The 27,289-nt window shown below is 41.1% G+C and overlaps 1 protein-coding gene across 4 annotated transcripts in view; it reads right to left on the bottom strand.

The window, feature by feature from the left end:
* RAPGEF6 (Rap guanine nucleotide exchange factor 6) overlaps positions 1-27,289 on the bottom strand; it is a 230,631-nt gene that overhangs the window by 75,194 nt on the left and 128,148 nt on the right. For all 4 annotated transcript variants that reach the window (XM_075009312.1, XM_075009315.1, XM_075009314.1 and 1 more), the window contains one exon: positions 10,152-10,283. In XM_075009312.1, the coding sequence (XP_074865413.1) occupies positions 10,152-10,283 (132 nt within the window). The remainder of the gene's footprint in view (positions 1-10,151; positions 10,284-27,289) is intronic.

The following is a 27,289-nucleotide window of genomic DNA, read 5'->3' as shown; positions in this document are numbered from 1 at the left end:
AAAATGCTGTAACTGTGCTATGCACAAGTAGATACTCAAAGACTGTAGTACAGGTTGACCCTCTAGTCTGGCACTCTTTCGTCTGGCAACATCCATAATCCAGCATGATGTTAGTTAACCAGACAACCACTTATCATGGGTGTGGTCAAGTTTCCCATGGTTCCATAAAGTTTGTTTAGTCACCAGTACTGGCTCTTAGTGTTCTGTGCTGTTATTTAGCTCTAATTTACACCTAAACGTTTAAGAATATAGTTGGCAGTTGATGTGTTGGTAAAGTGCTAGACATTATTAACCTCCCACAGTCCGGCAAATTCTGTCATCAAGCACTGGTCTGGTTCTGATGGTGCTGGTTGATAAAGGTTCAACCTGTAGTCAATTCTGGCCTTCAAATCTATGAATCTAAAGCATCTGGCCCAGACCCTTGTGCTGAAGCACGGACTAAGTAAACTTAGACCACGCATGACTCATTTGCTTCATGTGTTTGGAAAAAACCTCATCTGATGGGGATTCCATGATCTTTCTTCGAAGCCTATTCCACACGTTAACTGCATTTAAAGTTAGAGGGCTCTCCCTAATATTTAGCCTGAATCTCCCTTGTTGAAGATTAAGCATTTAGTGCACAGCTATTGCAGATCTGTGTTCCATTAGTACAGGTTCAACCTCCTTGGTCCAGCACCCTCAGTTCCTGAATGGTCCTGGACCAGGGATTTTGCCAGACCAGGGGTGGTCAATTCTGTGCCCCTTGCTGGTCTCCATCCCTTGCTCCTGAGCTTCCCACCCACTGTCACCCATGGCTCCCCAACAAGCCCACCCCCTGCAGGCACCCCAACCACTGGCTCTTGGCCCCAGCCCCCGCACCCGCACCACCCCTTCCAGCCACAACTTCCCCAGGCCTCAGCTTCCTGCCCGGACCAAGTTGCAGCTTTCTGCCCAGCCCAGACAGCAACTTCCCCAAGATGCAGCTTCCTGCCCAGCCCCGGAGATGAGCTGCCTTGAGCTGTCACTCCCCAGCCCAGGACATTCCATCCAGGTTTGGCCGCAGCTTCTCACCCAGCCAGCCCTGGCCACTGCTCCCAGCCTGGAGCAAGGGTGTCTCACTGCAGCTCCCAGGCCCAGGTTCCTTGGCTGCTGCTGATCACCCCTTTTCCACCAGACCAGCTGTGGCGGCTCTGCCCTGGTCTGCTGCCACTGGTCTGGCTGGCCCCTCATCCTCCCAAGCCCCAGGATTCACTGGTCTTGGAAGATCCATACCACAGATGTTGCTGGACAAGAGAATGCCAGATTTGGGAGTTTCAAGCTGTATGAGACCACTGCAAACATCCTTTGTTTATCAGATAAGGGAAGAAATCTTCTCAGATTACTAATTCCCTTTTCTGAAGCTAGATCATCATCCCATTACAATCCTTGAGTAAGCTATAATGGTAAACTGCTAGGAAAGGTCTAGGAAAGAAGAGGACAAACTGTGGCCAAGGGATCTCACCCAGCCCACCAGCCATTTTAATCTGGCCCTCGAGCTCTCACTGGATGTCAGGGTTGGGGGCTTTTCCTGCTCCATATGGCTCCAAGAGGGCTTTATGCCCTGCCCCAATCCCTCAGCTCCCATTGGCTGGGAATTACAGCCAATGGAAGCTGAAGGGGCAATGTTTGAAGATGGGGATGTACAGAGGGGCAGGTGGGCAAGCACCAGGCAGGAGGACGTGCTGCTGCTTTCAGGAACTGCTTTCGGAGGTAAAACACAGCCTTGAGCTTGAAACCCTGCCTGCCCCAGATCCCCTCGAAACCCCTTCTGCAATGCCTCAACCTCCTGCCCCAGTCCCAGTCCCAGTCCCGCTCTCATCCTCCAAACCCCTTGGTCCCAACCACAAAACTCTCATCCCTAACCCACTCCAGAGCTGCACCCCCAGCTGAAGCCCTCACCCCTCTGCCTTACCCCAGAGCACACTCCCATAACTCAGAATCCCCCTCTGCACCTTGAACTCCTCAGTCCAGATCCCAAATCCAAAAGCCCTCAGCCACTCCTGCACCCCAATTCCAATGTTGTGAGCATTCATAGCTCTCCATATCCTAATGTGGTCCTCAGGACAAAAAAGAGTTGCCCATTCCTGGTCTAGGATTAATGTCAAAAACACCAAATCAAACACAATCAAGTTCACATACTTCCCTTGAAAGGGTGTGTGGTCAGACTACTTTTTTGTTTTGGGAGGCTACATGTCAATTTATGTTACAAGGAGTAATTTTGATGGATGGATTACACCACAATCAGTAGCAACATTATCTTCCTAGAACAAAGCACTCTGGTAAGCAACGTCAAGCCATTACATGCTAACTCTTCATACTAATATTAAAGCTTTCATGTGTCACTTGATACTTTTAAAGAAAATTAAATTGCTGAAATATTTATCCACCAAAACTAAGCAATAGGACTTGAACCATCCTCTTACCCCAGATATCCTGTTTGGACCAGGTATCATAAAGAGTTAAATCCACTTCATATTACATCACAGTACTGGCACAGGCAGCTCACATTCGCTGCTTTGGAGTTAAGCCCAAGTGCAAACTGTTTGGAGAGTCTCAGCTGCACACATTTTAGTCACAGGTTTCCAGGCTTTCTATGGCTAAACAGCTTGGATTTTTATATTTTTTCCCTTGAATTACAGCAATATGGATTGTAGCCCTCACTTCACAGTTGGAAAAGCTCAAGCTATAATGCTAAAGCTTAAACACATTTGCAGATTTTTTCTCTTTTTAAGTGACAATCAGCCAATATATAGATACACAACCCTTCTACAGGCAAAAGAAAAGTGCTAGATTGTATCTTACTGCTTCAGGCATGCACACGGGAAGAAAACAAGAAGCAATCACTTCCAGGACCCCTGGACATTCCAGATAGAATGACAGTCCACGTAGACCCAGTCTGAAACTGACACAGCAAGTCACTCTGCCTTGCTAGGTTGATGCACCTTTCCTACAAGTCAGACAAGGCCCGTACTGCTTAATGTGCGGTGAGGTCACTCCCAAGAGTAAAAGTGAGCTCTGTTTTATTATGCCCTAGTGTACTAAGTCCATGAACAAATAATTACCTATGAAGTAACATGTACTTCCTAAGCATTGTCCCAAGGACCACTTTCCAATGTCCTCCAAAGTGTTGCAGGTTACACAGAGATGGGAGAAAACCTGAGCAAACTTTAATTTGTTTTTAGTTTTCAATTTTATATCATTCATACAACCCCGTAATTACACACATTTATAGAGTAAGTTTACAAGCGTCTAGCCAACAAAGCTGCCTTTGCAAATAGCTATGCTTTTTGGATTGACCTATGTTGCAGAGAGGAAAAACTCTTAAAAGCTGAACTGTTTAGCACTTTATCCAGACTAGTATTTATTCCTTAACAGACTAAAATGCATCAGTATCACAAACCAGCACAAACATAAAAATGGCAACTTAATCAACTCTATGAATGATTTAACATTTCATTTCATATTAAGTAGAACTACTGTAAGAGAAATGAACAGAGAGCCAAACAATTCTAAGCACATGTCAATTACGAAAAGGTCAGCAGTTGTCACCTTGTTTACCACTGTGGATGAACATTAATTATTAATGAACACTAGATCAATGATAAGAACAGCCTCCAAGTCCAAACTGCACATAAATTAAGTTGAAGGGACACATTTTTTTAAACACAGAAGCTAGCCTATTCCAGTGAAACTGTACAAGAGGAATGAAGAAATGGCCATGCAGACAATCTCCTTAATTTACAATAGTGTTAAAGAATAGTGTGGTCTTCCTTTTAGCTTGATTTTTAACAAAATGTATTCAGAGTCTCTTAAAAGCATACAGTTGTCATCGGTACTTTACAATAAACTTTTCTAACTTTTAACACTTCTAAACCATTTCAATTACAAAGAAAACTCTGCATTAATAAAATATATTTTTGAGGGCCCTGTAGCTATTTAGGTCCAAAAGTTCCATCTATCTGAAAACTTATCATATAAGGATTGTTATTTGCTCATCTCTACGTGCCAAAATGGAAAGAAAATGGCTTCAGGCACTATTACTGCATAGCTGAGATGTTTAAAGTTTAAATGAAAACATAGATTATGTCAGCTCAGCGGGCAATGAGAAACCCACACAGGTAGCACACGCTAACAACCAGCTATATTCTCTGTAATGCTGACAGTATTCATAGCAAGAAGAGAAGTATTGCACCAAAGCTATGATCTGCTTGTCCTCAAGAACCAAGATATAACTCTAAAATTTTTTAGCTGTTATAAAGATATAAATTATGGATAGTAAAATCAAAGCAATAACACTACAAGCACTTCATTTTTAAAGGAAGGCTACATTAAAAGTTATTACTAATTTAAGGGGTAAAAATAAATTGCAGCAATGTTTTAATTATTCTAGAAACAAGCCTTACAAATCCAAGAGATACAGAGTTAAAGTTACACGTCATTGAAACCCAAAAAAACCCCCTAAGCTATACAACTGTATTGATGAAGCACCTTTGCTCTACTCTATAGTGACACTGTGAAATAACCATTTGATTATGAATAATGCATTTTAGCATTTGTAGCTGCAGATTAAATTAAACTAGACTTCTAAAAACCAAGTTTTTTCCCCTCATATTTTTCTCATCTCATGGTGTCACAAAAGGAAGAAATTCTCACTACGCATTTTCTTTCACAGCTGAGTGCAACACAGAAGTTCTCGGAGTGAAAGGCACATTACATATACAGACACTCCTGAAAGAATTTTTCACAAAAACTTTAAAAATCCTGCACATCATATTTTAAAATTATGCAAAAATTTGCATATTTTATTTGTGAATAAATAAATGCAAAGGCTCCAGTACAGCAGTAGGCGATCATCCTGCAGCACTCCACCACCCCTCTGGACATGATATGGCAGTGAGGTTGTACCCAACTCTGACAGAGGCCAAAGGCCAAGCCTACCCCACAGTCATAACTCCATGCCAAGTGAACCAAGATAGCGAAGAAAAGGGACAGAGTCCCACACACATACTCAGCCTTCGCCCCTGATCCAGGTGTGGGACAGGCAGACTCAGACTGACAGGATCTAGCTGTGGAGGGGCTTATTGTGCGGGGATCCACATGTGGGGTCTGAGGATTCTATGCTAGACAACCTCGGTGCGGATGCTTGGGAGGGGTGGGTCTGGATGTGGGGAGATCTGGATGTATGGTGGCTTGTTGGGGCTGGGTTCAGGAACAAGAAGAATGGCAAGCTGCAGGAGGGATCCAGGTGAGGATGGTTAGGGCTCAGCAGCAGGTCTGACTGTGGTGGACTCAGTGGGGGGAACCAGGTGCTGTGGAATTGGGGCTTGGAGAGGTGGGGTGGGAGTTCAGGAGTGAAGAGCTTGGTAAAGGGGCTCTGGGTTTTGAGGCAAGGTTAAGACTCAGCAGTGAGGGTCTGGATGCAGGGGGGTTGAGCAGACAAGGGAGCAGTTTCTGTACAGTGACACCCCACTCCCTGGCAGCTGAGGAGCGATGGTGACAGGAAGTGGAGAGTGAGGGGCATAGGACAGAGCTTCCTTTAGCCAGGTTTTGGGGGGATTGGTGTGACCCAGAGCCAGAGGCTTCTTTCAGGAGAGAAGGAAATCCTGTCCTTCCTTGCTCTCATCCCAGCTGTGATTGGGAGCACTGCTGAACAACAGCTCTTATACCCTACACCAAAAGTGCTGAATAGAAGTGATGAAAAAACAAAATTGAAACAAAAAACAGAGAGTGGCAAAACAGAATGGATAGCAAGAAGGTAAATCAAGATTTAAAAATCAGTAATCGCATGGCAGCCAACAAAGGCATTGCAGGATCTTAGTGTAGATACATAAAACTCTTTTTAAACTAGGTTCAAGACCCTGTTCCTCAAAGGTGATAGGGATCAGCAGGGTATCCTTGAGAAAGCTGTTATCTTCATGATTATTTAACTTCTCCTTTTTCTACAACTGCAAAATTTTGGGAAAGCACCCCAGTGCACTTGCAGCAATGGGTGCAAGTTATTAAGGTTAAATTTAAAAATTAACACTATATACAAAATAAATACACTTTTATTAAACACATTTCTGAAATTAAAAAATAAACTGTGTATTTTGTTGGCATTAAATATAGCATGAAGCAATCTGCTGACCAGTACTGTTTCCGTAGCATTCCAAGCAAGTAAGAACTTGTAATGTATAAATTCATTAATAGCTATGGGTGCAAAGAGCCAGCTCCTTGACTGGTCTTGAGCTCCCTTTCTGCTGACTCAGAAGCTCTAAACAAATTTAGGGCTTGTCTTCACAGTTGGGGAAAGTCATCCTAAATTATGCTATTCACAGGAGGGAGAAAAATAGTTCTGTGATGAGGTGGAGTATGACCTCAGTGCAACAAGACAAACAGCTGATACATATCCAAAACGTCAGACTTCTTAAGCAAATTACAAGAGACCTAAGCTTGAAAACATCATGACCTCCAGCAGCATTGGCTCAGAGGATAGTACATCATCTTCTGTCCCTATAGAGATGTTGTGGATAAGATAATGTGATACTACTCTGGCCCACCCAATCCAGCCTGCAAGGCTCTTGGATTCAGGTGCCCTCTCGAGAGTCTGGAGTGAGTGGGATGGAGTCACAGAGTGATCTTTACAAAGAGGGCCACCACTTCACTTGGATCTGAGAGGGTAATCTGGACTGATTAATTAAATTAAGTTAATATGCAAAAATAATTTCTAAATTAATGGATTAGCTGAGTATGAACTCAATAATTAATTCCTGTGTCATCTTAACATATAACTTTCTGTCAGGTTGTTTTAGCAAATTTTCATAAATTAAATGATATGTGTTAATCTACAAACATGACATATCAAATGTATTTTTGTAGATTGTTTTCCTCAGAGTAACTGCACATGATCTATATGGAGTAACTCAGGGCTTTTATTCTGGGCGGAATGTGGCAAAACTCTGTTCTTCCACCTTTTTACCTGGTGCCGCCCTTTTGGAAGCCATCTGGCTCCAAGCTGCATGTGGCTCTTTAAGGAACCATCTGCAGCTCCCACTGCTCACTCTTTCAACTCCCTGCCCTGCCTACCGCGCTGAAAGATTAGCACTTGATTTAATTGGCTTAACAGCCAGCTGGAGGGAGACAGCCATTAAACCAATTAAATTGAGTCCTATACGTTCAGCACAGCAGGGGGAGCTGGAGGGGTGTGGGGAACTGCACAGCCGTGGTGAAGAGAAGACGGGACAGGGGAAGGAACAGCAGCACATGGAGTTCTTGTGCAAGACAAGTGGATCCTGGGTAGGGGGATCAGTTTGGTGCACGCATGAGGGTGAGGTTAAGCCTGGAAGCAGTTTGGGGCCATTGTGGGGGGGAATCTAAGCCTGGGGGTGGTTTGGGGCTGTGTTCCCAGAGGCTCTGAGTGAAGCAATGCAGCTCCTTATTGTAATTGTGAGCCTGAGTGTGACCTGTGACACTGAGGGTAACATGGCAGTCTCCTGAGTCCAGCAGATTTACACAATGGTTTGAGCAACTGCTCTTACAATCAAACTTTGTCTTGTTCAGGGTGTTTGTTCTCAGCCTTTGCGGCTATGTTTGTTGAAGGGGGTGTGAACTGATGCTCTGAAAAATTCATTAGGTAAAACTGCAGATGGCAGACATTGGTGTGCCTTCCTATACTGTCCTCCTGATTCAGCTGCTTAGTTAAGCCTGGGAATGGTTTGAAGCTCAGGTTGGGGGAGTGGGTGGGGAAAGCACTAGAGTAACCTGTAATGACGACATAATGCTGTATCTTGGCCTGATTATTGGGATGGTGCTTTCTGTACAAATATTTTTGTTTAAGTGCTTCTCACGAGGGAGATGTCTGGGAATGGTCAGGCGAGGAGGAGGACATGGAAGATTGGCATCTATCAACGTCCACTTAAGAGGTATTCAGAGTTAATGCCAAAACTGTTAACCCTGACGACTCATCAGAAGCTAGACCTTCCACCATGGTGGTACCATATTATGTTAAATAAGACAGACATATACGCAATCTATTTGTTGTTTCAGTTCCTTTTCTTTTTTATGCTTTGTTCCAACTGCTAATCAAATATATTGTTTTAAGACAGGTATTAATAATATATCATTGGTTGCAGGATCCCACAGGGAGAAAACAGGATGCTGTAGCTCAGTGGTGTCCAAAAGAAACTGAACGGAATATGTAATTCACATTGAATACATATTAAGATTCACTCTTGAGGAATGTGTTTAGCTTAGTTAAGATAATGTACCTGATGAAGTTCAGTCTCATTGCAGAAGGAAAAGACAAGACTCTAAAGGTCACATAAAAGTGACCTGAAAATAAGAATGGAGAGCAAATGCCTCTGCTGCCTCATCATAATGAGGGTGTAGAAAGAAAAAAACAAAAATAATCATCCTGCCTGCCACAAATACACAAACTGAAAACACTTTTCCCCGGTTGTTTTTAAACCATAAGTTCGGCTCCAGTCATCTTCTCCATGAGGACTATTGCTAAAGTATAAGTTGACATTGTGAGCACCAAGCAAATGAATCCTGATTAAATTTATTTTTATTTAGGTTGTTTAAATGCGTCTGTCTCACTTGATTTTGTGAATATAATTAAGCCAAAAGGTTTAAAAAGAGAGATGAACCTACCTTTTCTGTAAAGATTAAATCTACGGTGTCCAACATGCTTTCCATTCACCACATGTGGTGAACTGGACACTGCAGTGTGACACACACCCTCTGCCCGCTCCATGCATGCGCCCCACTTGGTGGGACAGGCATGTGGCGGTAGCAATGGAAGCAGCTCCTCCTGTGGTGTGAACCAAGCTGTGGCCCCAGGCACGGCAATGGTTCCAGCTGCTAGGCAGCTCGCATGACGGTGGGAGTGTCTTGTGAATCACCAGCAGTTTGAATGGGTGGGGGGCGGGGCTGGTGTCTGCTCGGGAGGGAGGGGAGGATGGTGCCTGGCTAGGGGAAGGGAGAGCCTGTGGTGATTATTAAATTTCTTTTGGACACCACTGGATTAAATATTCCTGATCAAGTACCATCAAAGTTCTCAATGACCTTCCTGTGGTCCTCCAGACAGAATTCAATGAAAAACAGAAAAGGCAGGATTTGACATCCCTAAGATTTCTACGGTGAAGGGGGAAAAAAAAAAAATCAGAAAAAAAAAATCAAGACTTTTTATTGGTAATAAAGAAGAGGGGAACCCATATACACAGTTCTTTCTTTGTGCACATTGCATGTAAGCATGGGCTTCCAACTATTTTTCACCCTGAATCCTAATTCCACTCTTATTTTTCACAACACTTTTTTTTTAAACTAACACAAACCTGGACTTTATTCTAGTCATACAAATGTAAGTGAAAACATTATTGCTAATCTTATGCTGCTCTCTCTGTGTCACTACTTTGAATGGAGAAAACACGAGTGAGGTAATATCTTTTATTGGACCTACTTCTGGTGGCGAGAGGGGCAAGCGTTTAAGTTACACAGAACTCTTCTTCACATCTGGGAAAGGTACTCCCAGTATCACAGCAAAATGCAGGGTGACAAATTATTTAGCATGTGTTTGTATTTGACCCGAGGCTGGAAGAACCTTTCCCGGACCCAAAGAAGAGGTCTGAGTAGCTCAAAAGCTCATCTCTCATCATCAGAAGCTGGTCTAATAAAAGATATTACCTCACTCATCTTGTCTCTCTAATGTCCTGAGATCGACAGAGCTATAAATATCACACATACCAATTTTAATGGTCAATTTCACCTATCTCATTGCCAAAGGAGGTGGGGCGGAGAGACAAAAAGCTGGAGAGACACACACAAAGAATAGGAGTCCAAAATAAAGAAAAAATTGTCAGCATATGCCTATAAATAAAGATTTTTTTTTAAACAAATCTGGGCCAAAAGTAGCAGTTTTAGATAAAACTCTGCACTGACCTGAAAAGCCAGGATAGACACTCAACGTCAAACCTACAGTTCTTGCTTACGTTTATTATGTAGAAGTGGCATGATAAGGCTTTTGTATAGTCAAATAATTCTCATGATGTACTACTTTACCCTTTTAAAAGTCAAAAATGCAAAACGTTATAATACAAATGGCTCCCTCTCTCTGCAAAACAAGAACAAAAACCAAGAAACTTTGGCAGTTTTACCTGGTAGATATCTGATAAGCTGCTGCTTCCAGAATCACTGGCAATGCTACACCCAGATTGGCTGGAAGGGACATGAGTCACCTGTGGATGTGGATTGTCTGTAAGATGCATCTTGGTAAGATCTGCTGGAAGCTGTGAACAGAACGAAAAAGTAATCTAACATGTATAAATCTGATATGAAAACAGGTTATTGATTAAAGCTTTTAAACATTTGATTTGGCCTTCATTTCGTAAGGCACGTCTGTAGAAAATGCTGACTTGGGTTACACCCACCCAAAACCTAACAGATGTTAGAGTTGATGTGACAGACTGGAAAATATCCTGTAAACTCAAGGTCAATCTCTTTTTGAAAACAAGCAAGATATATACCACTTCACCACAGAAGAGGAATAAAGTGACAAATGGGTTAAGCTAGCCTTCTAAACAGTGCTTGTAGAGAAGCTATTACCTCACCCATCTTGCCTCTCTAACATCCGAGATTGACAGATCTACAACTACCAAGTATGCCACTTTTTACAGTCAGTTGCAGATGAGTTGCAAAATGAGGATTGAAAGGATCCTTGTTTACAAATACATTAATTTGCTTTAAGAATAATTTTACACAAAACATCCTTCCAAAGGAAAGATGGTACCATTAAGTGTTAAGAATCTGGCTAACAATTTTATTGAACTAAACATGTAAGGTATGTGATACACATTCCTGATCAAACAGAAAAAGCTCTTCAAATGTATTTTAATTAACCTCTTATTTAAAAAAGTAATGTAAGGCTCAATCTTACTGAAATCAGTGGAACTGTTCTCAGTAATAATAATTTGCAGGATCTGGCCCACATGGAGTTCAATTAAATTAGAAATCAGTTTTGTCCCTGTATTAGTCACAGATACCAGATTTAAAAAAATGTATTTATTTCACAGATCATTAGAGGACCACTGTGAAACTTGTGACAGGGTTGGGATTTTTAAAATTCAAGATTCCAAGGCCAGAAATAATACATTTTGAAGAATATTTCTATATTTTATTAATATAAATATATTTTCTATTATTATTAATAATATAAATATAAATATATTTTCTATTATTTTTATTAGTACCTGATCTAAACTAGGTACTTACCTCAAAGTTAACTTTGAAGTTAGGCACTACACTGAAGTAGCCAGCAAAGAGTCTACACACATTTCCCCTTACTTCGAAGGGAGCTCAACTTCAAAGTCCTTACTCCATTCCTGGGAATGAAGTAGTGCCCTACTTCGAAGTTTGTGCACTGGGGGAGGGTGTATTTTCCACAAGAAGTTTAGATGTTTCACTGAAAACAACCCTCACTCTTGACAGATGGACAGGCTCTGGTATAAAAGAGTGTACTATCATATGTCTGATTTCCTGACATACAAAATTCCTGAATCTCTAAAGCCTGTATCGCCTTTATTGATTTTCTCCTAAGTAAAGGAAATTAAAATGCAAGAAACCATGAAAATGTTACATTGTGACAGAGTTTGCAGGCAAAAATATTTTAAAAAATTAGAAATGTTTCTCACAGCCATCTACTTCTGCCCTCTCACACTTAGGTAAGTGCACTGAGAGTAACCATACAATGAAATAATGCATTAACTGAAGTAAATTCAAATTGCAGTTTTATTAGGCAATTTCCCTTCTAAACCAACTAAACAAAAAAATGAGAGATAACATTTTTTTTCCTTAGAAAGGCTGTCATGGAGGCAAAGACCTTCTGTTTTGGCAAACAAACCTAGAAATGAAAGCAGTCTGAACATCTTCTGAACATATGCTACTGAAATGTTCTGAAGGTGGCACACATGCTATTGAGGAATGAAAAGCTGGCAACGTGCAATTTTCTGGACCAACAGCTGAAGCCTGATGATGAAGCAATGATGGAGGAGGGGTGCTCGAGTACAAAGCAGTTCAGAATGTGACAGGATTAGTGGAAACAAAATGTATAGGTTGAACCTCTGTAGTCTGGCACACTCTTGTCTGGCAACCTCCGTAATCTGGTGTGACTTCAGTTAACTGGATGATCATGGGTATGGCCAAGTCTCCTGTGGTCCCATATAGTTTGTTTCTAGCCACCAGTCCTGGCTCTCTGTGTTCTGCGCTGTTATTTAGCTACAATTTACCTCTAAATGTCTACTAAGAGCCCAATAAGCAGTGGAAGTGTTGATAATACTGCTAAACAATATTGACCTCCTGTGGTCCAGCAAATTCTCTCATCTGGCACTGGTCAGGTCCTCACAGTGCCAGATTACAGAGGTTAAACTGTACTGGAGCAGGGAGTCTCATACCCCTGGGCCCCAGGTCCTTGTTCCGCCTACTAATGAAGCAGACAGCACTCCAGTTCCAGGCACCTGTGCTTTTATTATGTGGGAAAGTTCCACCATCTCCTATATAAAGTTGATCACAGAAACACCTCTGTTACCCAGCTACATAGGAGCAGAGCATTCCACACCCTGGCTCCTCCCTGTCCTCTCTCTCTGTCTCTCCCCTTTCCTGCACTCCCAACTGCCTTATATAACCCCTATACTCAGGGGCCTATGGCTGCCAGCCGGCAGGCCTGGGTTTGCCCAGCTTGCTCCTACAACCCTCTTTAGATGGGGCTGCCGTGACAGAGCTCTGGCTCAGTGTGTCTAGCCAGTAGTCTGTCATAATACCAAATGCTAAACTGTGCCCACTGCCACTCCAAAAATACCAACTGAATGCGAGGACTTGAGGAAGTCCCTTAAGGACTTGGCTTTTATGATCAATGTTGCATTATAAAAACTTAAAGACAGATGACAGAGGGCAAGGAGCATCCAAATGATAGGAAATCAAACTGATAAACTAAGCTAAAAAAGTTAGTTGCAAAGATTGGTACAGCAACGGAGAGCAGTAACTTCAGTGGTTGGGACTATATACAATGATGAGGATGATACAACAACAAAAGGAGAGAAATAAGGGCTGAGAATCTCCTGCTCCTGTATGCTGGGTAGAATGAGCCACAGCAGCACACAGATGCTCTAAGAGCCCAAGATCTGGCTGGTGGAGTTTTCCCTGTGTGCAGGAGCTGATCTCTATATAAACCCTAGCATAGAGGTTGTATTGTAAGTAAGGGGTGGAGGCTCATAATTTAGGCAGCTGGTGAGGGCTGCCTAAATTGTATCAAGGACCAGTGTTCCCTCTAATTATTTCCATCCATGGGTGAAATAAATTTTGTTATGAGCACTGACGCATGTGTGATGTGCACCGCCAATAGAAACACATGCAGCCCATTGCGGATGCACCGCTTATCAGGCAGGAAGCACCTGAATCTCTCCTGGGCAGCTGCCCAAGCACTCAGCTTACAGGGAACAGTGCCTGTGGGCAATCCCTGGAGCAAACCATAACAGAGTGTGCATAGGTGTCCGACAGCTACTCAGGCTCTCAAATAGCACAGAATATCACTCTAGAACTGGGTGAAATTTCTGCTGCCTGGACAGAGAAAAGCTAGAACAGAGATCATCAACCCCTGGCACAGGTGCCAAGAGTGGCACATGAGCAGATTTTCATTGGCATGAGAGGAGGGATCTCAGCCCCCTCCCCGCCCCGCCATAGAGCTAGGAGCTTGCTCAAAGCCATTCTGCCTGTGGATTAACAGAAGACCAGCTAATGCTATCAACCACCACCTAAACAGTAAATCTCCGAATCTTAATTAATTTATTAATGAAGCTGTTGTAAGTAGAGCTATTAGTTACTTTAAAAAGTATCACGTGCATTTGGATGTTCATGGAGGTCTAAAGGTCAAATTTCAGCACTGCGCCTCAGAAAGGCTGCTGACCCCCTAGCTAGGGGTATTGTGTAGAAGGGGTCACAAAAACAGGCTGATATATGGAACTTGGTGGGCAGAGAGGTCAGATGTGGAGAGCTTTCATGACAAGGATCACAACACTCTCGTTTAGAGGTAGTAAATCACAACACTTAGAACTAAACAAGAACTCTTCCTGTTTACCTAAGGAATTCCCTTGCTCTTCAATTCACTTGTGCCTCTCTTACTGAATACAAATATTTTAGCCTTATTTCTCATGCTGAGATCACAACTGGCTTCAAGTCTCCTCATGCATCTAAATATCTAGTGTACCAGATGGAGAGCAATTTTACATTTTAATTGTATTCTCAGCTCTACGCTTGAGCAGCCAGACTTGGATTCCCCATGAAACCACATTCAATACAGGAATGTTTTATATGTTTTCCAGCAAGTAAAGACAGTTATTATTGTATGTGTAATGAACCATTCTTTCTGCAGTTTAATTGGTGGAGTGAGAAATTGCAAACAAAAAAAAAATGCCATTACTGATGGAAACACCGTTACAGATGAAAGGTTCATTTATTTACTTAAGTAATGTAGGCTAAGCAGTTCCTTTAGAAGTTCTCTATATTTTAAAGGTGAATGAATTTAAGTCTAGCAAAAGTGACTAACAGCACCAGCCAGAGATATGTAGGATACAAGAATGTGATACACCACTCCCACAATGAGGAGCTGCTAATTGTGACAAGTAGTAAATAAAACCTAAGGGTTGCGATGGATGTGCTATCACTGTCAATTTTAAATCTAGATTGGATGTTTTTCTCAAAGATGTATTCAGGTTCAAACAGGAATTGTTCTGGGGAAGTTCTATGTGTTGCGTTATGCAGCAGGTCAGATTAGATCAGAGGTTGAACTTCATAGCACTGCAACTCTGTTGTGACAACACAAACTCCTTCACAACCCCAGGCAGAGTTGGGGGCTGAAGCCTGAGTCTGCTGAAATCTCACTGCCCAGGGCAGGGGGTGGGAGGGGTGGCGAGGGCCTGCAACCTGAGTGCTGCCACTGAGGGCTGAAGTCTTTGGGCTCCAGCTAAACCAGTTCTGGTGATCCCCTTTATGGTTCTGGCCCACATTGACAACTGCCGACTAGATGATTACAAGTCGTCCCTTCTGCACTTACAATTTATGAACACGCTGATTTTTCAGGCTTTATTTTCTTTACAGTGTTAGAGGTGCAGCTAAGCATGTGTAACACATACACAGAATCAATACTCGGACTGTATTTTGCTCTCAAGATAGACATCGCTACAGCAGCACACACATATAGCAGGAGAAGCTAAAACACAGTTACAAAAAATTAAACCTACAGCAGGAAGAACACAAACTATTCTTGGAATGAAATCTGTTGTATGCTGTGGTATAAACCTGTCTTCAGTTAGCCCAGAGCCAGGTGCTAGCTCCCCGCAATTCAAAGTCGTGTTAATCCAAGATACACGCAAAGCAAGAATGCATATCTTGGGGGTCTACTGTACTCCATAAAATTGTATATTCAATCCTACTGTAACAGATTTTGTAATTATCCATTAAAATCTCGTTTCAAATAAAAGTTTTAATTACTATTACCTGAAGGACTTAAATCACAATCAACTACGCAAAACTAAATCCCTGTAATATGAAGGTCTTAAAAACCAGAATATCAAGGAACAGCATTAGGTAAACCCAGAGTTTACACAGGGTCAATATTACTCACATGGATTTGTTTTCTTTTTTTGATTTTCAGCAAGGTGTAATTCTAAAAGGAGGAGAAATTCTCTCCAAGGTACTTTCTCAGGCTTGGACATTCATTAGAGAAAATGAGTAAAGCTCTGCCAAGCTGTGGATATCTGCTTCTGTGCAGGGCTCTAGAAATGAAGACATCTTAGTCTGACAAATGATTACAAGCTCATGGAACAAGGGGGTGGGGTGGGAGTGGCACTTAGGTAAGAAGCAAGATGGCTGTCAAGTCCTGTGGTCAGGGGCTAGAAGCAAAGCCATGTGGCCAGCAGTGGAACCCCACAGCTGTAGGACTGGGCTCCAGGCCCCCACCACCAGCTACGAGGCTGTGCTCCCATCATGTGGACAAGGGGTTCCACTCCTGGTCCTCAGCCACAGGGCTCACAGCCACCCCTCCTCTTCCTAGATAGCTCCCATGCTCCTCTCTCTCCCTCCTGAGCTTGAAGGCCACAAATCAGGTATTTGTGGCACTCAAGAAACTCTGGGAGGGCAGGAGAGGCATTACTGAGCACTGGGACCCTGGGTTTTCCCTGCGAGTGCTCCAGCACCAGACCACCCATGGATGCTGGACCACAGATATTGCTGGAAGAGAGAAGTCTGAATTAAAGAGGTTCAATCTGAACTATTTAGAACTCGTATCTCCCTGCCTGATAGCAAGAGCACAGTTATTCATGTTATGTGTTATGTATATACATATTAGACTTTTTGGAGACTCAAAGACCTAAACTTTCTGTTGTGCCAAAGCTTGTTTAGGCACTTGTTTGGACCATTACAGATTCAATACAATATGGGAGCCATGTTTGCACACAAAATCCAGACCATAATAATCCTCAGGAAATTAAATGCTTGTTATAGTAGCAAAGAGACTAGATAACAAATATGTATGGTCCCAAAGTGTTTACATAAATCTTTATGCAGTTGTGAAGACATAAGTGCAAAAAATTAGCTTCCTAAAACATTCAGCACAAAACAAAGCCTTGCCAAAAAAAAGGTTTATTATGAAAGTGCTGGCAAACTTAACTATAACCTTAACTACTACTCTATTCCACAAGAACACAACACAGCAACTCTGATGCATAGCAGAAACCAATCTACTGAACAGATTTGGTATTGAGTCTGTAGACATCTTATTACACAATAAATCAGATGCAATGTGCTTTCCATGTTATAGCAAAGTGGACATTCATGGCTCTGCCATGAAAACAACTAATTTCCATCTTATCTCAAAGGCTCAGATATTTTATGGCATTTATAGTCATTTGCTCTGTATATGAAGAGAAGCTTCTATCTAAATTATTCATTTAACCATATGTGCTACTCAGCTATCAGTACTAACATAAAAGCAAACATTTGTCATTAATGAAAGGAGAGAAACCATTAAAGACCAAGAATGACTCTCTACTGTGAGCTTTTCACAGATAAAATGTTTTGACTTCTGAATTGGACCTCAGATGATTTTTAAAAAAATAAAATGCAAGTTATTTTAGAAAGAATTTTTAAAAATCATGCAGGGAGATTTATGTATTAGAAATTATTACAGAATATCTTTCCAATGGCCCTTGAAAACTCTAAAGCTATTTTTAGAGAATTCATTAATTAAAAAGGTCAACATTAAAGAAAAACCCACTGACCTACCTGTAACTGTTTTTTGAGCTGAGATGCAGATGTGTGTTCTATATGAGTGCATGCGCCTCATGCACAAAAGATGGAGAACTTTGCACAGCATCACCCTGTGGCTCTAGTCCCAGTACTGGCTGGATGAGGGCAGCACAGTTCTGACCCACTAAATTCCTTCATACCAAATGTCATAAGTGGAGGGGATGGCGGGTAGAATACACATCTGCATCACATCTAGAAAAACAACTGTGTTCCCACACACCCTTGTGAAACTGGAATTTTGCATAAATTGGGGGGAGGGTTTCCCTGGTGGAATATATGTTCTGCAGCCAGGGAAGCAGCAGGAGCACCTGGAGCTTCTTTTGAAAGGTAGGTCCTGCGGTTGGGGGGTCAGCTGGGGAGGGTTAAGCCTGAGATGGGTTGGGGTCATGAGAGGGGAGGCAGGCAGGTTAAGCCGGGGCATGGGGGTTAGGAGTGCAGGGGGGTGAGGGATGGAGTTGAGCTGGGGCTGCACGGGGAGAGGGACTGAATCAGGGGGGTGGAGGTTTGAGCTAGAACCATGCATTGAGGTGGTGAGCTGGGGCCATGGAGGGTTTGAACTGGAGCTGGGAGGGCTGAACCACGGCTGCGTGTGGAGGTGGTGCACTGGAGCTGCAAAAGGGGGGGATTGAGCTAGAGCCAAGCGCAGGGGTGGTGAGCTGGAGCCAGAGCCATGTGAGGGTGTGAGCGGGGCTACGGGGGCTTGAACTAGGGCCATGCAGGGCTAGGGGGGTTGTGCCAGGGCCAGGGAGAGCGAGATTTTGAGTTGCTATTAACTCACATTAATGAGAGTTAAGCACAACTCAAACTTGCATTTTTCAAGGGTTTACTGTGTTGTAAACAGCATAAATGTGTGCAGTACAAGAGAATATACTATTGGCAAGAGTTACCTTATAATACTGTGAAAAAACCAAACCAAAATAACCCAACTTCAAATGAGCAAGGATGAACTCCATTAGTTCTCTGTCTTCAGTTCCTAGTACAAATATCTAAAGATATAAATTAGCATCCCCACTCCTTGTTTACAGCAGTTTCTATGGAGTACGTTTTATCTAGTATGCTTGTAAATAGGTGACAACTATCAAGAAGCAGAAAATAATAATCTGGTGAGATAGAGAAGTTTATATATCAATACTGTGTTTAGTTGCAGAGGTATGTTATAGATTTATATTACACCATCACTTACCTGATGGCAATGAACATTGAGTAGATCACACACATAGTTACAACACCTCCAAAAACTAGGAACATCTATCTACTCCTGTGTCCAGCAGCACCACCAAAACTTTCAATCTAGTCCAAGATAGAAAAGACCAACTTGTAGGGTGAATACCAGAAGGCTCCAGTGCAGTGTTAAATATACAGCCTGAACACCATTTTAAGTAAAGAGCACCTGAGGCTGTTTCATTGTATTAAAATGTATTTCAAGTGGAAAAAAATTCAAAAACCAAAGATCTGTGACCAAGAAAGATCTGCCTGCCTCCCAAAAGCTTCAATTTCCATAAATCACAAGCTAGTGAATAACTTTTGCATATTGTAAATATGTTAACTGAATCTATTAGCCAGGGAACAACTTCAAAGGCAAAGAAACATTTCATTTGTCTAATTCAACAAAATAATGGAAGTTTTCTTCAGAAGTAAATAACACAGGACTGATAACTTACAAATGGTGTTCATCTCCCATCATCTCTCTGACCGTGACGAGTGCAAACGTGCAAATGCAACGTACTGTAAGTTTTTTACATGGACTGTGAGGAAGAGAATTTGTACTAATGAAATATTCCAAGATTACTCTCAAAAGAAATGTTTAATCAGAATGCTTTAAATCAATCTTGACAATGACTACTTTCCTAATTTTATATGGATACAATATGTATGTACAGCACATGCACGTGCAACAGATGCAACTGGATAGCTTATTTACAGACAGTCCTCTAATCCTGGTAATTTACTTCATTTCAGTGAAAAGCAACAATATCGACTTGTGACAGGGTGCTAAGACACTACCCAATCTTTGGTGAACAAAGTAATCAATGTCTATGCCCCCTTACAAAGAAGCTAAGGGAGGGGCTACTTCGGAGACAGAAGAGAAAGTGTCTTTAAGAAGGTAAGGCATCAGGTTACGGAGACGGCACTGGGTTAAACCACCAGCCACCTGTTTGATTCTTGTTTTACAGGTTATTTCTTTAGGGAAAAAACGGTGCCTGAGATTCTCTTCCGCCCCATCATGCCCCACCCCTTGCCTCCTGCCCGGCCATTTCTCCAACTTACATGTTTGTATGAGGAAAATTGAAGAAAAGCATAAAATGGTGTGAAACAACAGAAGTACAACAGGGAAAAAAATCAAAATAAAACACGATCAAGAACAGGAGAGAGACTCATGTTTTTACCATTGTACATAATGAATAGGAATCTTCAGGTAATGGAATGAATTTGGGGTACTTATTTTGTTGCCATTTATTATATTAAAATTCTCTCTCACATCCAGTAATTACCTTTGAACAAAAGTTTTTCCTAATATCCACACAGCACAGTTGTTAACAGAAGGAAATTACATTACAATTCTGAATCAAAACAAATTCCATTTGCAAGGAACCATGGAAAATTAATTGAGCACAGCTGCACTAATTAGCCTTTGAAATACAGTTTCTGTAAAGTGGTCTTTTAAAATTATACCAATTCCTCACACACGTATTACTATAGCAATATCAGATCTTCAGAATTTTCTTGTGGAACAATGAATGACAGGCACGCTAAATAACTTAATGGACCACAAAGGCAGCAGACATGAGATTATGTAAAGATGAAATACTTCAGTATATTCATAAGAATAACCAGACAAATTATTTTGTGTTTAATATTAAAACATACATAATTTTAAAGTTTGCAGTTTCATTGTCAGGACTAAATAAATTAAAAATAAAGGGAAGCTGACACATGCTGATGCACTTCTCAGGGTGTGTACCTATTTTCTCAAGCCTACTAACTCTGAAGAATGAAGTACTTCAACAAAATATACTAATGACTTGATTGTCACAGTTGCTGAGTACCCACTCAATGTCAATGAGAGCTGAAGGTTCTGGGTACCTCTAAAAAGTCAGGCAATTAATGTCAGGCATAAGTAGGAGAAACTTCAGTACTTGCTGAAAGAAACCTCAAAGTATCACTCCCCTCTGAAGCTTGTAGACATTGAAGTTGTAGGGATACACTAATGTACTTGTCTTTGTGTTACAAAAGAACAACTGAGTAGCAGAGACATGGAAACAGATAGCAACTGTAGCTCTTTACGTGTTACCTATGACAAGAATAATATCAAAAATTATTCTGTTGAAGGCTCCTAGTAAAATTCATGAACCTGTGAGGCTTCACTCATGTAGTTTACATTCCCAGAACACCTCTATTGTATTATAGTCTTATTATTGTAGAAAAGTTGGATGTATACAAACAGAAGTGGCTGGTGCAAGGATTTGGGGAAGTGGGGAAGGGCACCAGCCACATTCCCCTACCTGGCTTCTCCCCTTCTTCAACCATGCCTCACCCCTTCCCTGCCCCCCCGCCTTCTCCACCCATGTCCCACTGCTTCCCTGCTCCTGCTGTACCCATGCCACTCCCTGCCCACCCCTGTTCCACCCATGTCCCACCCCTGCCCACCACTTCTGGCACGTGCAGGGCAGTCCCTCTCCTAGAGTGGCACAACCTAGGAGTAGCATGAGCGAGGAAGCTCACGCTGCTCTTGGGGATGCCCTTTCACCCATCTGAAGCAGCATGGCGTTAATGGCGGGAGCAAAGGGGTGACACTGGGAAGAGGTGTGTGGTTCCATGCACACTCCCCCATGAAGATAAATCTGTTTCAATGTGCATTCTATGCTCCTTTTTACAACAACAAGCTTTTTAGAAATGTTCAGTTAACAATTTAAAAAGTAATATCCAATTTGAGCCATTAATAAACAAAACATTGTCACTGATCAACAACAACCGGATCCTTTAGCCCAATGGTTTCAGCATGCAGTTTGCAGATCCCTGGGGATACACTGATTATGTCTAACCCTCCACACTTCCAGAACCGCACACCCCCAGCTCCCCACTATAACCCAGTTCTCCAACCCTCCCCTGGAGACAGGCACCCTCAAGCCTCTCCCTGCTCCACTGCTCTGACTTGATGCCAGGAACTCACTAGAGCCACAGCTGCTGCTGCCACGTCTCCCACCAAGCCGTGAGGTGCGGGCGCACAGCAGCGGATGGCACACCCAGTACGTAGCTCTGAGGCACACTAAGAGCTGCTTCGCAGCCCACCAGTATGCCAAAGCACACCAGTTGCAAAGCAATGGTCTAACAAGCTCTTGCAAAAAAAGAAAAAAAAAATGCAAATGTGATTCTGGGATGCAGTAACTGGTGTGTTTTGAACAAGACACAAGAAGTCATTCTTCCGCTCTACCCTGTGCTGGTTAGGCCTCAGTGGGAGTATTGTGTCCAGTTTTGGGCACTGCATTTCAAGAAAGATGTAGAGAAATTGGAAAGGGTCCAGAAAACAGCAACAAGAATGATCAAGGGTCTAGAGAACATGACCTATAAAGAAACGCTGAAAGAATTGGGCTTGTTTAGTTTGGAAAAAAAGTTTTAGGGGGGACATGATAGCGGTTTTCAGGTATCTAAAAGAGTGTCATAAGGAAGAGGGAGAAAACTTGTTCTTCTTGACCTCTCAGGATAGAACAAGAAGCAATGGGCTTAAACTGCAGCAAGGGAGGTTTAGGTTGGACATTAGGAAAACATTCCTAACCATCAGGGTGGTCAAACACTCAAACAAATTGCCTACGGAGGTTGCGGAATCTCCATCTCTGTAGCTATTTAAGAACAGGTTGGATAAATGTCTATCAGGGATGGTCTAGACAGTACGTGGTCCTGCCATGAGGGCAGGGGGCTGAACTCGATGACCTCTCAAGGTACCTTGCAGTCCTAGCATTCTATGATTCTATGAAAGGTTATCATCACAGAACAGGGTCCTGGGATCCACTTCCTATGATTAAAATTAAGTGATTTAGACTGCTATTTAAAAATATTTAGCATCCACAAATGCGAAAAGATTGAAAACCACTTCTTTCGAAAATGCAAGCAACTGTGAATTCCAAGTATTACAATTAATCTCCATAAATTTCACCTTAATAGTTCTAGTATAACAAAAAAATAAGAATACAAAAGGAACACTTAAAAAAAAAAAAAAAAAAGCTTTGCAATGCTCTACTGTCCATGAGTTCAAAGAAAATACACAAGCACTTAGTCTTCCATCCATGAAATACACTTTAAAAATGTCTCTACAGGCCTCCTTTAGCATTATCAAACACAACCCACATTTCCAGAATAAGAACCATTAAGATGCACTGGATCATATCCTAAAGCTCTGAAACACCAGAACATTCTTGTAATTTTTTTAAATAGAAGGTAAAAAGTAAAAACGGCATAAAGAAACTTAGAACATTTTAAGTAAAAAGGACACCACGTATGATTGTATCCTAAGAAAGAAATATAATTCACCAAATAGGTAAATAATTTTTTTTAAATAAAATGTTCATGATTGGCCCCACAGCAACAACTCTGGAAACTGAAGCTGTTTACACAAACAATAGAAAAAGCACAAAAAGTCCTATTAACAGACTCCCTATTCTATGCCCTCAAGGTTCCAATTAGTCTTAGAGGAATAAATCCAATGGGATAAAGACCATCGTCTTGTCGTGTGTCTGTACAGTGCCTAGTACAATGGTTCCTGCTCCATGGCTAGGTCCACATCCTTCCACCTCCATTTTTATAACAAAGTGGGAGCTGGCCACTTAACTTCCCTTTTATCAGAGGGGTAGCTGTGTTAGTCTGTATCCCCAAAAACGAGAAGTCCTGTGGCACCTTATAGACTACCAGATTTTTTGGAGCATAAGCTTTTAGATGCATGTGATGAAGTAGATCATTGGCCACAAAAGCTTATGCTCCAAAAATGTGTTAGTCTATAAGGTGCCACAGGACTTCTTGTTGTTTTAACTTCCCTTTGTGCCTCTGGAAATTTCCCTTCAATCTCTGGCTTCGCTGCTGAAATCAGTGACAAAGATCTTAAATATTATGTTTTGGAATTTGTTTTTCTGAAATGCATCTGTCAGACTCTCTAAGAGCTCAGACACTATTAATCTGTGTCATATTTTAAATAAAGGGGTGAAACTAATTGAGAGTTACCCTATACCTACCAATGACAGTATGAGAGCATGTTTACACAGGGAAATTTCCCAGAATAGATATTCTGGGATAACTCCCCCATATGTATATTCTGCTCTTGGGAAAAAAAAGTGATTTTTATTCTGGAAAAATTTTACAATATTGTGCAGTTATTTTGCATTAGTGATTCCAGGAAGTTTCACAGCATTGCCACAACCTTACAGTTTGCAATTGTAAGGGAATACCAGACAAATTCCAGGGGATACAGTGCTGCAGAAACATTTGGGAGCTGCTGGGGAAGAGTGCCATCCCATCTCTGCTTGATGGGGAAAACGGGTTATTTTGTTTTATCATTAGCTTTCTATATTTTATTTTGGTTTACCTTTTATGTTCAATACCTAAGATCTCCCTACACTGTTTTAGTTGTGTTTTAAACTTCTGACACCCTTAGGGCTCCACATCATTGTTTCAGGCTACCAGGCAAGGACAAGTGGATGGGATTCTGTTTGAAGTACAATCCTGCTACTGGTACTACTCCTTAACCCTGGCACTCCACTGGAGCATAGGTTATCTACGTGTCTCCTCCACTTCACTCTGTCTTGGGACAAAACTTTTAAGTGTTGCCCTCCAATCTCAGTAGACCTTATCCACATTGTCTGAGGTCTTCCAAAGTGTTTCAAATGATAAACTGTCTAGACATTTCACTCACTGACTTTCTAAAAATCTATTGAAACACTTAATTTCACTAACTGCACATAAGTAATAGAAGTACAACCAAAAAATATGATGGTCTGATATTGCTATCCTTCAGCACTTAAGACATTATAGAAAACAGTTTCTGGCTTCTATATTCTATATTTAAATACTGCCACATTTTAATATGAGAACCAAAAGGGTAACATAGTTATAGCAGAAAATACATCCTCTTGCAAAATGTCTAATACCATATGGACAGGAAAGAAGGAAGAGCAATCAATGCCAAAAGCATTAGTGAAATCTTCTACTTTTCCTTTACATCAAAGCTCAAACTGATCATCTGTTAAAATGATCAGTTCCTTAAATAAATGTTAAAAGAACTAATCTTTAGTTCTAAACCAAACCAACTTTTTCCAGTTTTCTACCATTAAGATAAGAGAAGTAGTGAGAGATGCACATAAAAATTTTAAAATTCACCTAAATAAAACTTAAATACTCATTTTGATAAATCATGTAAAAATTAGCTTCTCACACTTCTCAGTAAAAACTTTAAATTCTATAACAACGTATATTAGTGTGTTTTTGTATACTAAGAATCATATAATAACTGAGACAATCACAACTGACAAAACATGAACAAAATATTTTGTGACGTGGTACCTTTGCTATATTATCTTGTTTATTCAATGAGTTCTGTTATGGACATGTGTATAATATTCACTATGTGGTGGGTTTATCCTTAAGTAAATTTTACATCCATTTTACAAATGGCATTCACTATGCATCGTAGATTGCAAAGACCTGTATGTTGACCCCTTAGACTATGCACTATAGGCTGAACCTCTCTAATCCAGCACCCTTGGGACCTGACCAGTCCCAAACCAGAGAATTTGCCGAACCACAGGAGATCAGTCTTGTCTAGGTGCATTACCAACACTTCCACTGCTTTCTGGGCTCTTAGAAGACATGCTAGAGTAAACTAGAGATAAATAACGGCACGGAACACTGAGACCCAGGAATGGTGTCTGTAAACAAACTTATGGGACCGTGGGAAAATTGGTTGGATGTCAATTTAACATGGATGCAGACAATTTAAATCATGCTGGATCAAAGAGTGCAGCAACCTGCAAGACTGAATAGACCACCATTTTATTTTTCTTGATCAAACCTGTTAAAAAAAAATAAAGCTCCTTCACCCACAAGCCCAGTGTGGATTTTCTCTCTTTATATTTAAAATCAATGTGTTTAATCCTGGACCACAGCATCATTTACAGTTTAACATTTTGGGATCCATTAGAGCTACAAGTTTTTTCAATCTTCTGTTAGAAAGTGGTGATTCCAAGCTTTCCACTGAAACATAAAAATACATTTTCATGGATGGTCCTGAGAGACTGGACATTAAAAATTACCAGAGTACACTGGGGAATATTATCATTTTCCACAACGTCTTTCATTTTCTTTTCCAAGAGTTCTGTGCAATTGGAATCACTCCAAAAATGTAATGGGAAGGACAGGGATATGAAAAATAGCCTTCCCACTATGTTTTAGAACATCTGAATGTTATTAATTTAAATTTGTAAAATATGTTGGTAATAATTACTAGGTTTTGAAAGTATTCTTATGTAAGTCTATTTTTGCATGTTTTGATAAATTTAAAAAAAATACATTTACTTTCCCATGCATGATTTTGTGGCTAAAACCTACAGCTAGGGAGGGCGGGGTGGAAGAATTCAAGCTGGCAAGTATAAAAAGCTTTATTTCAAAAAGCAAGACCTAATAAAATCATAGTCATCACCATCATCATAAAAGTCAGCTCTTACGTAGAAGTGCTTCTCATCAGCCCTAAAAGTGCCTGACAAAAGTGTAAGTATCAATGTCCCCATTTCACAGATGGGAAAACTGAAGGACAAGAGAGGTGAAGTGATGTGCCTAACATTATCCAGCTAGCCAGTGGTGAAGCCTCGAATAGTACCCGTGTCTCTCCTGAGTAATCCTGGTGTTTAAACCAGCGATTATTACATGGGGGGAAAAATGTTTTATTTTTATTTATTAGTTTAATGTGTATAGCTCACTTATGCCACCACAAGATGTGAGCAATTTATTCCAAACTGAAGCAATAACGTTTTTGGCATCACAGTTTCCTATACATCCTTTATACTCATTTATATGAATGCCCACAAAAAGCACAGATTTGTGAGTACATGTACATTCAGAGTAAATATATGGCTGCATAATGTGCTATAAAGTTTTTAGTGGCATAAGCTTAGGATGGTCACATTTATGACTGATGAAGGTATATTTCAAATGACTTAAAATACTTCTAGATGAGACATTTTCTTCTCCCCTCAAGACATGGGCCTATTGGCCCACGGACTAGCAGGAAGGCCCAGTAACTTCTCTTCTGGGGGGAGTTTCTACTATTCTCAAATCAGATTTCCTTGTCTGGAAAGTTTTTATCTAATGAGCCAAAAAGGAAGGGAAAAATCCAGTAGGAATAGCACTTCTATCGCTCTGACCCACGTGTGCAAGTGAGAGAGAGACAAGCACATAATTTCCTTTTAGTCTAAAAAGCAGTCAGCAATTTTTCCACTTGCAGTTTCTACAAAGCCATGAAACAGGGCAATTGTATTGAGTCTTTTTTTATTAAAAGATTAGACAATTGCAAAGTAATTAACCACCTGTTATACCTGAAGCAGACACTACTTCATCTCTGTTCCTGAGTAAAGAGGTTTTACAAATTAACAAATTTATTAGGTAAGGTGCCACTGGACCAGTTGTTATTCTTCCAGAAAACATTTATTAAAGCTTACTCCTCACAAAATTAAACTGTTTCATATAAGGAAGAAAAGTGTTACTTTTGACAAAGATCACTGTATAAAAATGTGTTCTGGTCATTGTTTCTTTGGGACGATCCAAATTATGTCTGCTCTAGTTCCCTTGACGTACATGGAGTTGAACAACTTTTTTTTATTAAAAAAAGTTCAAATAATGTTAGAAATAAAATGGTTGAACTTCCTAAAGCTAATACAAAAGTTTAAATTGTATCCTTAAGACC

Source organism: Carettochelys insculpta, chromosome 15, assembly GCF_033958435.1.
Source record: "Carettochelys insculpta isolate YL-2023 chromosome 15, ASM3395843v1, whole genome shotgun sequence".
Lineage (NCBI taxonomy): Eukaryota > Metazoa > Chordata > Testudines > Carettochelyidae > Carettochelys > Carettochelys insculpta.
This window is presented reverse-complemented; position numbering and strand designations above follow the sequence as displayed.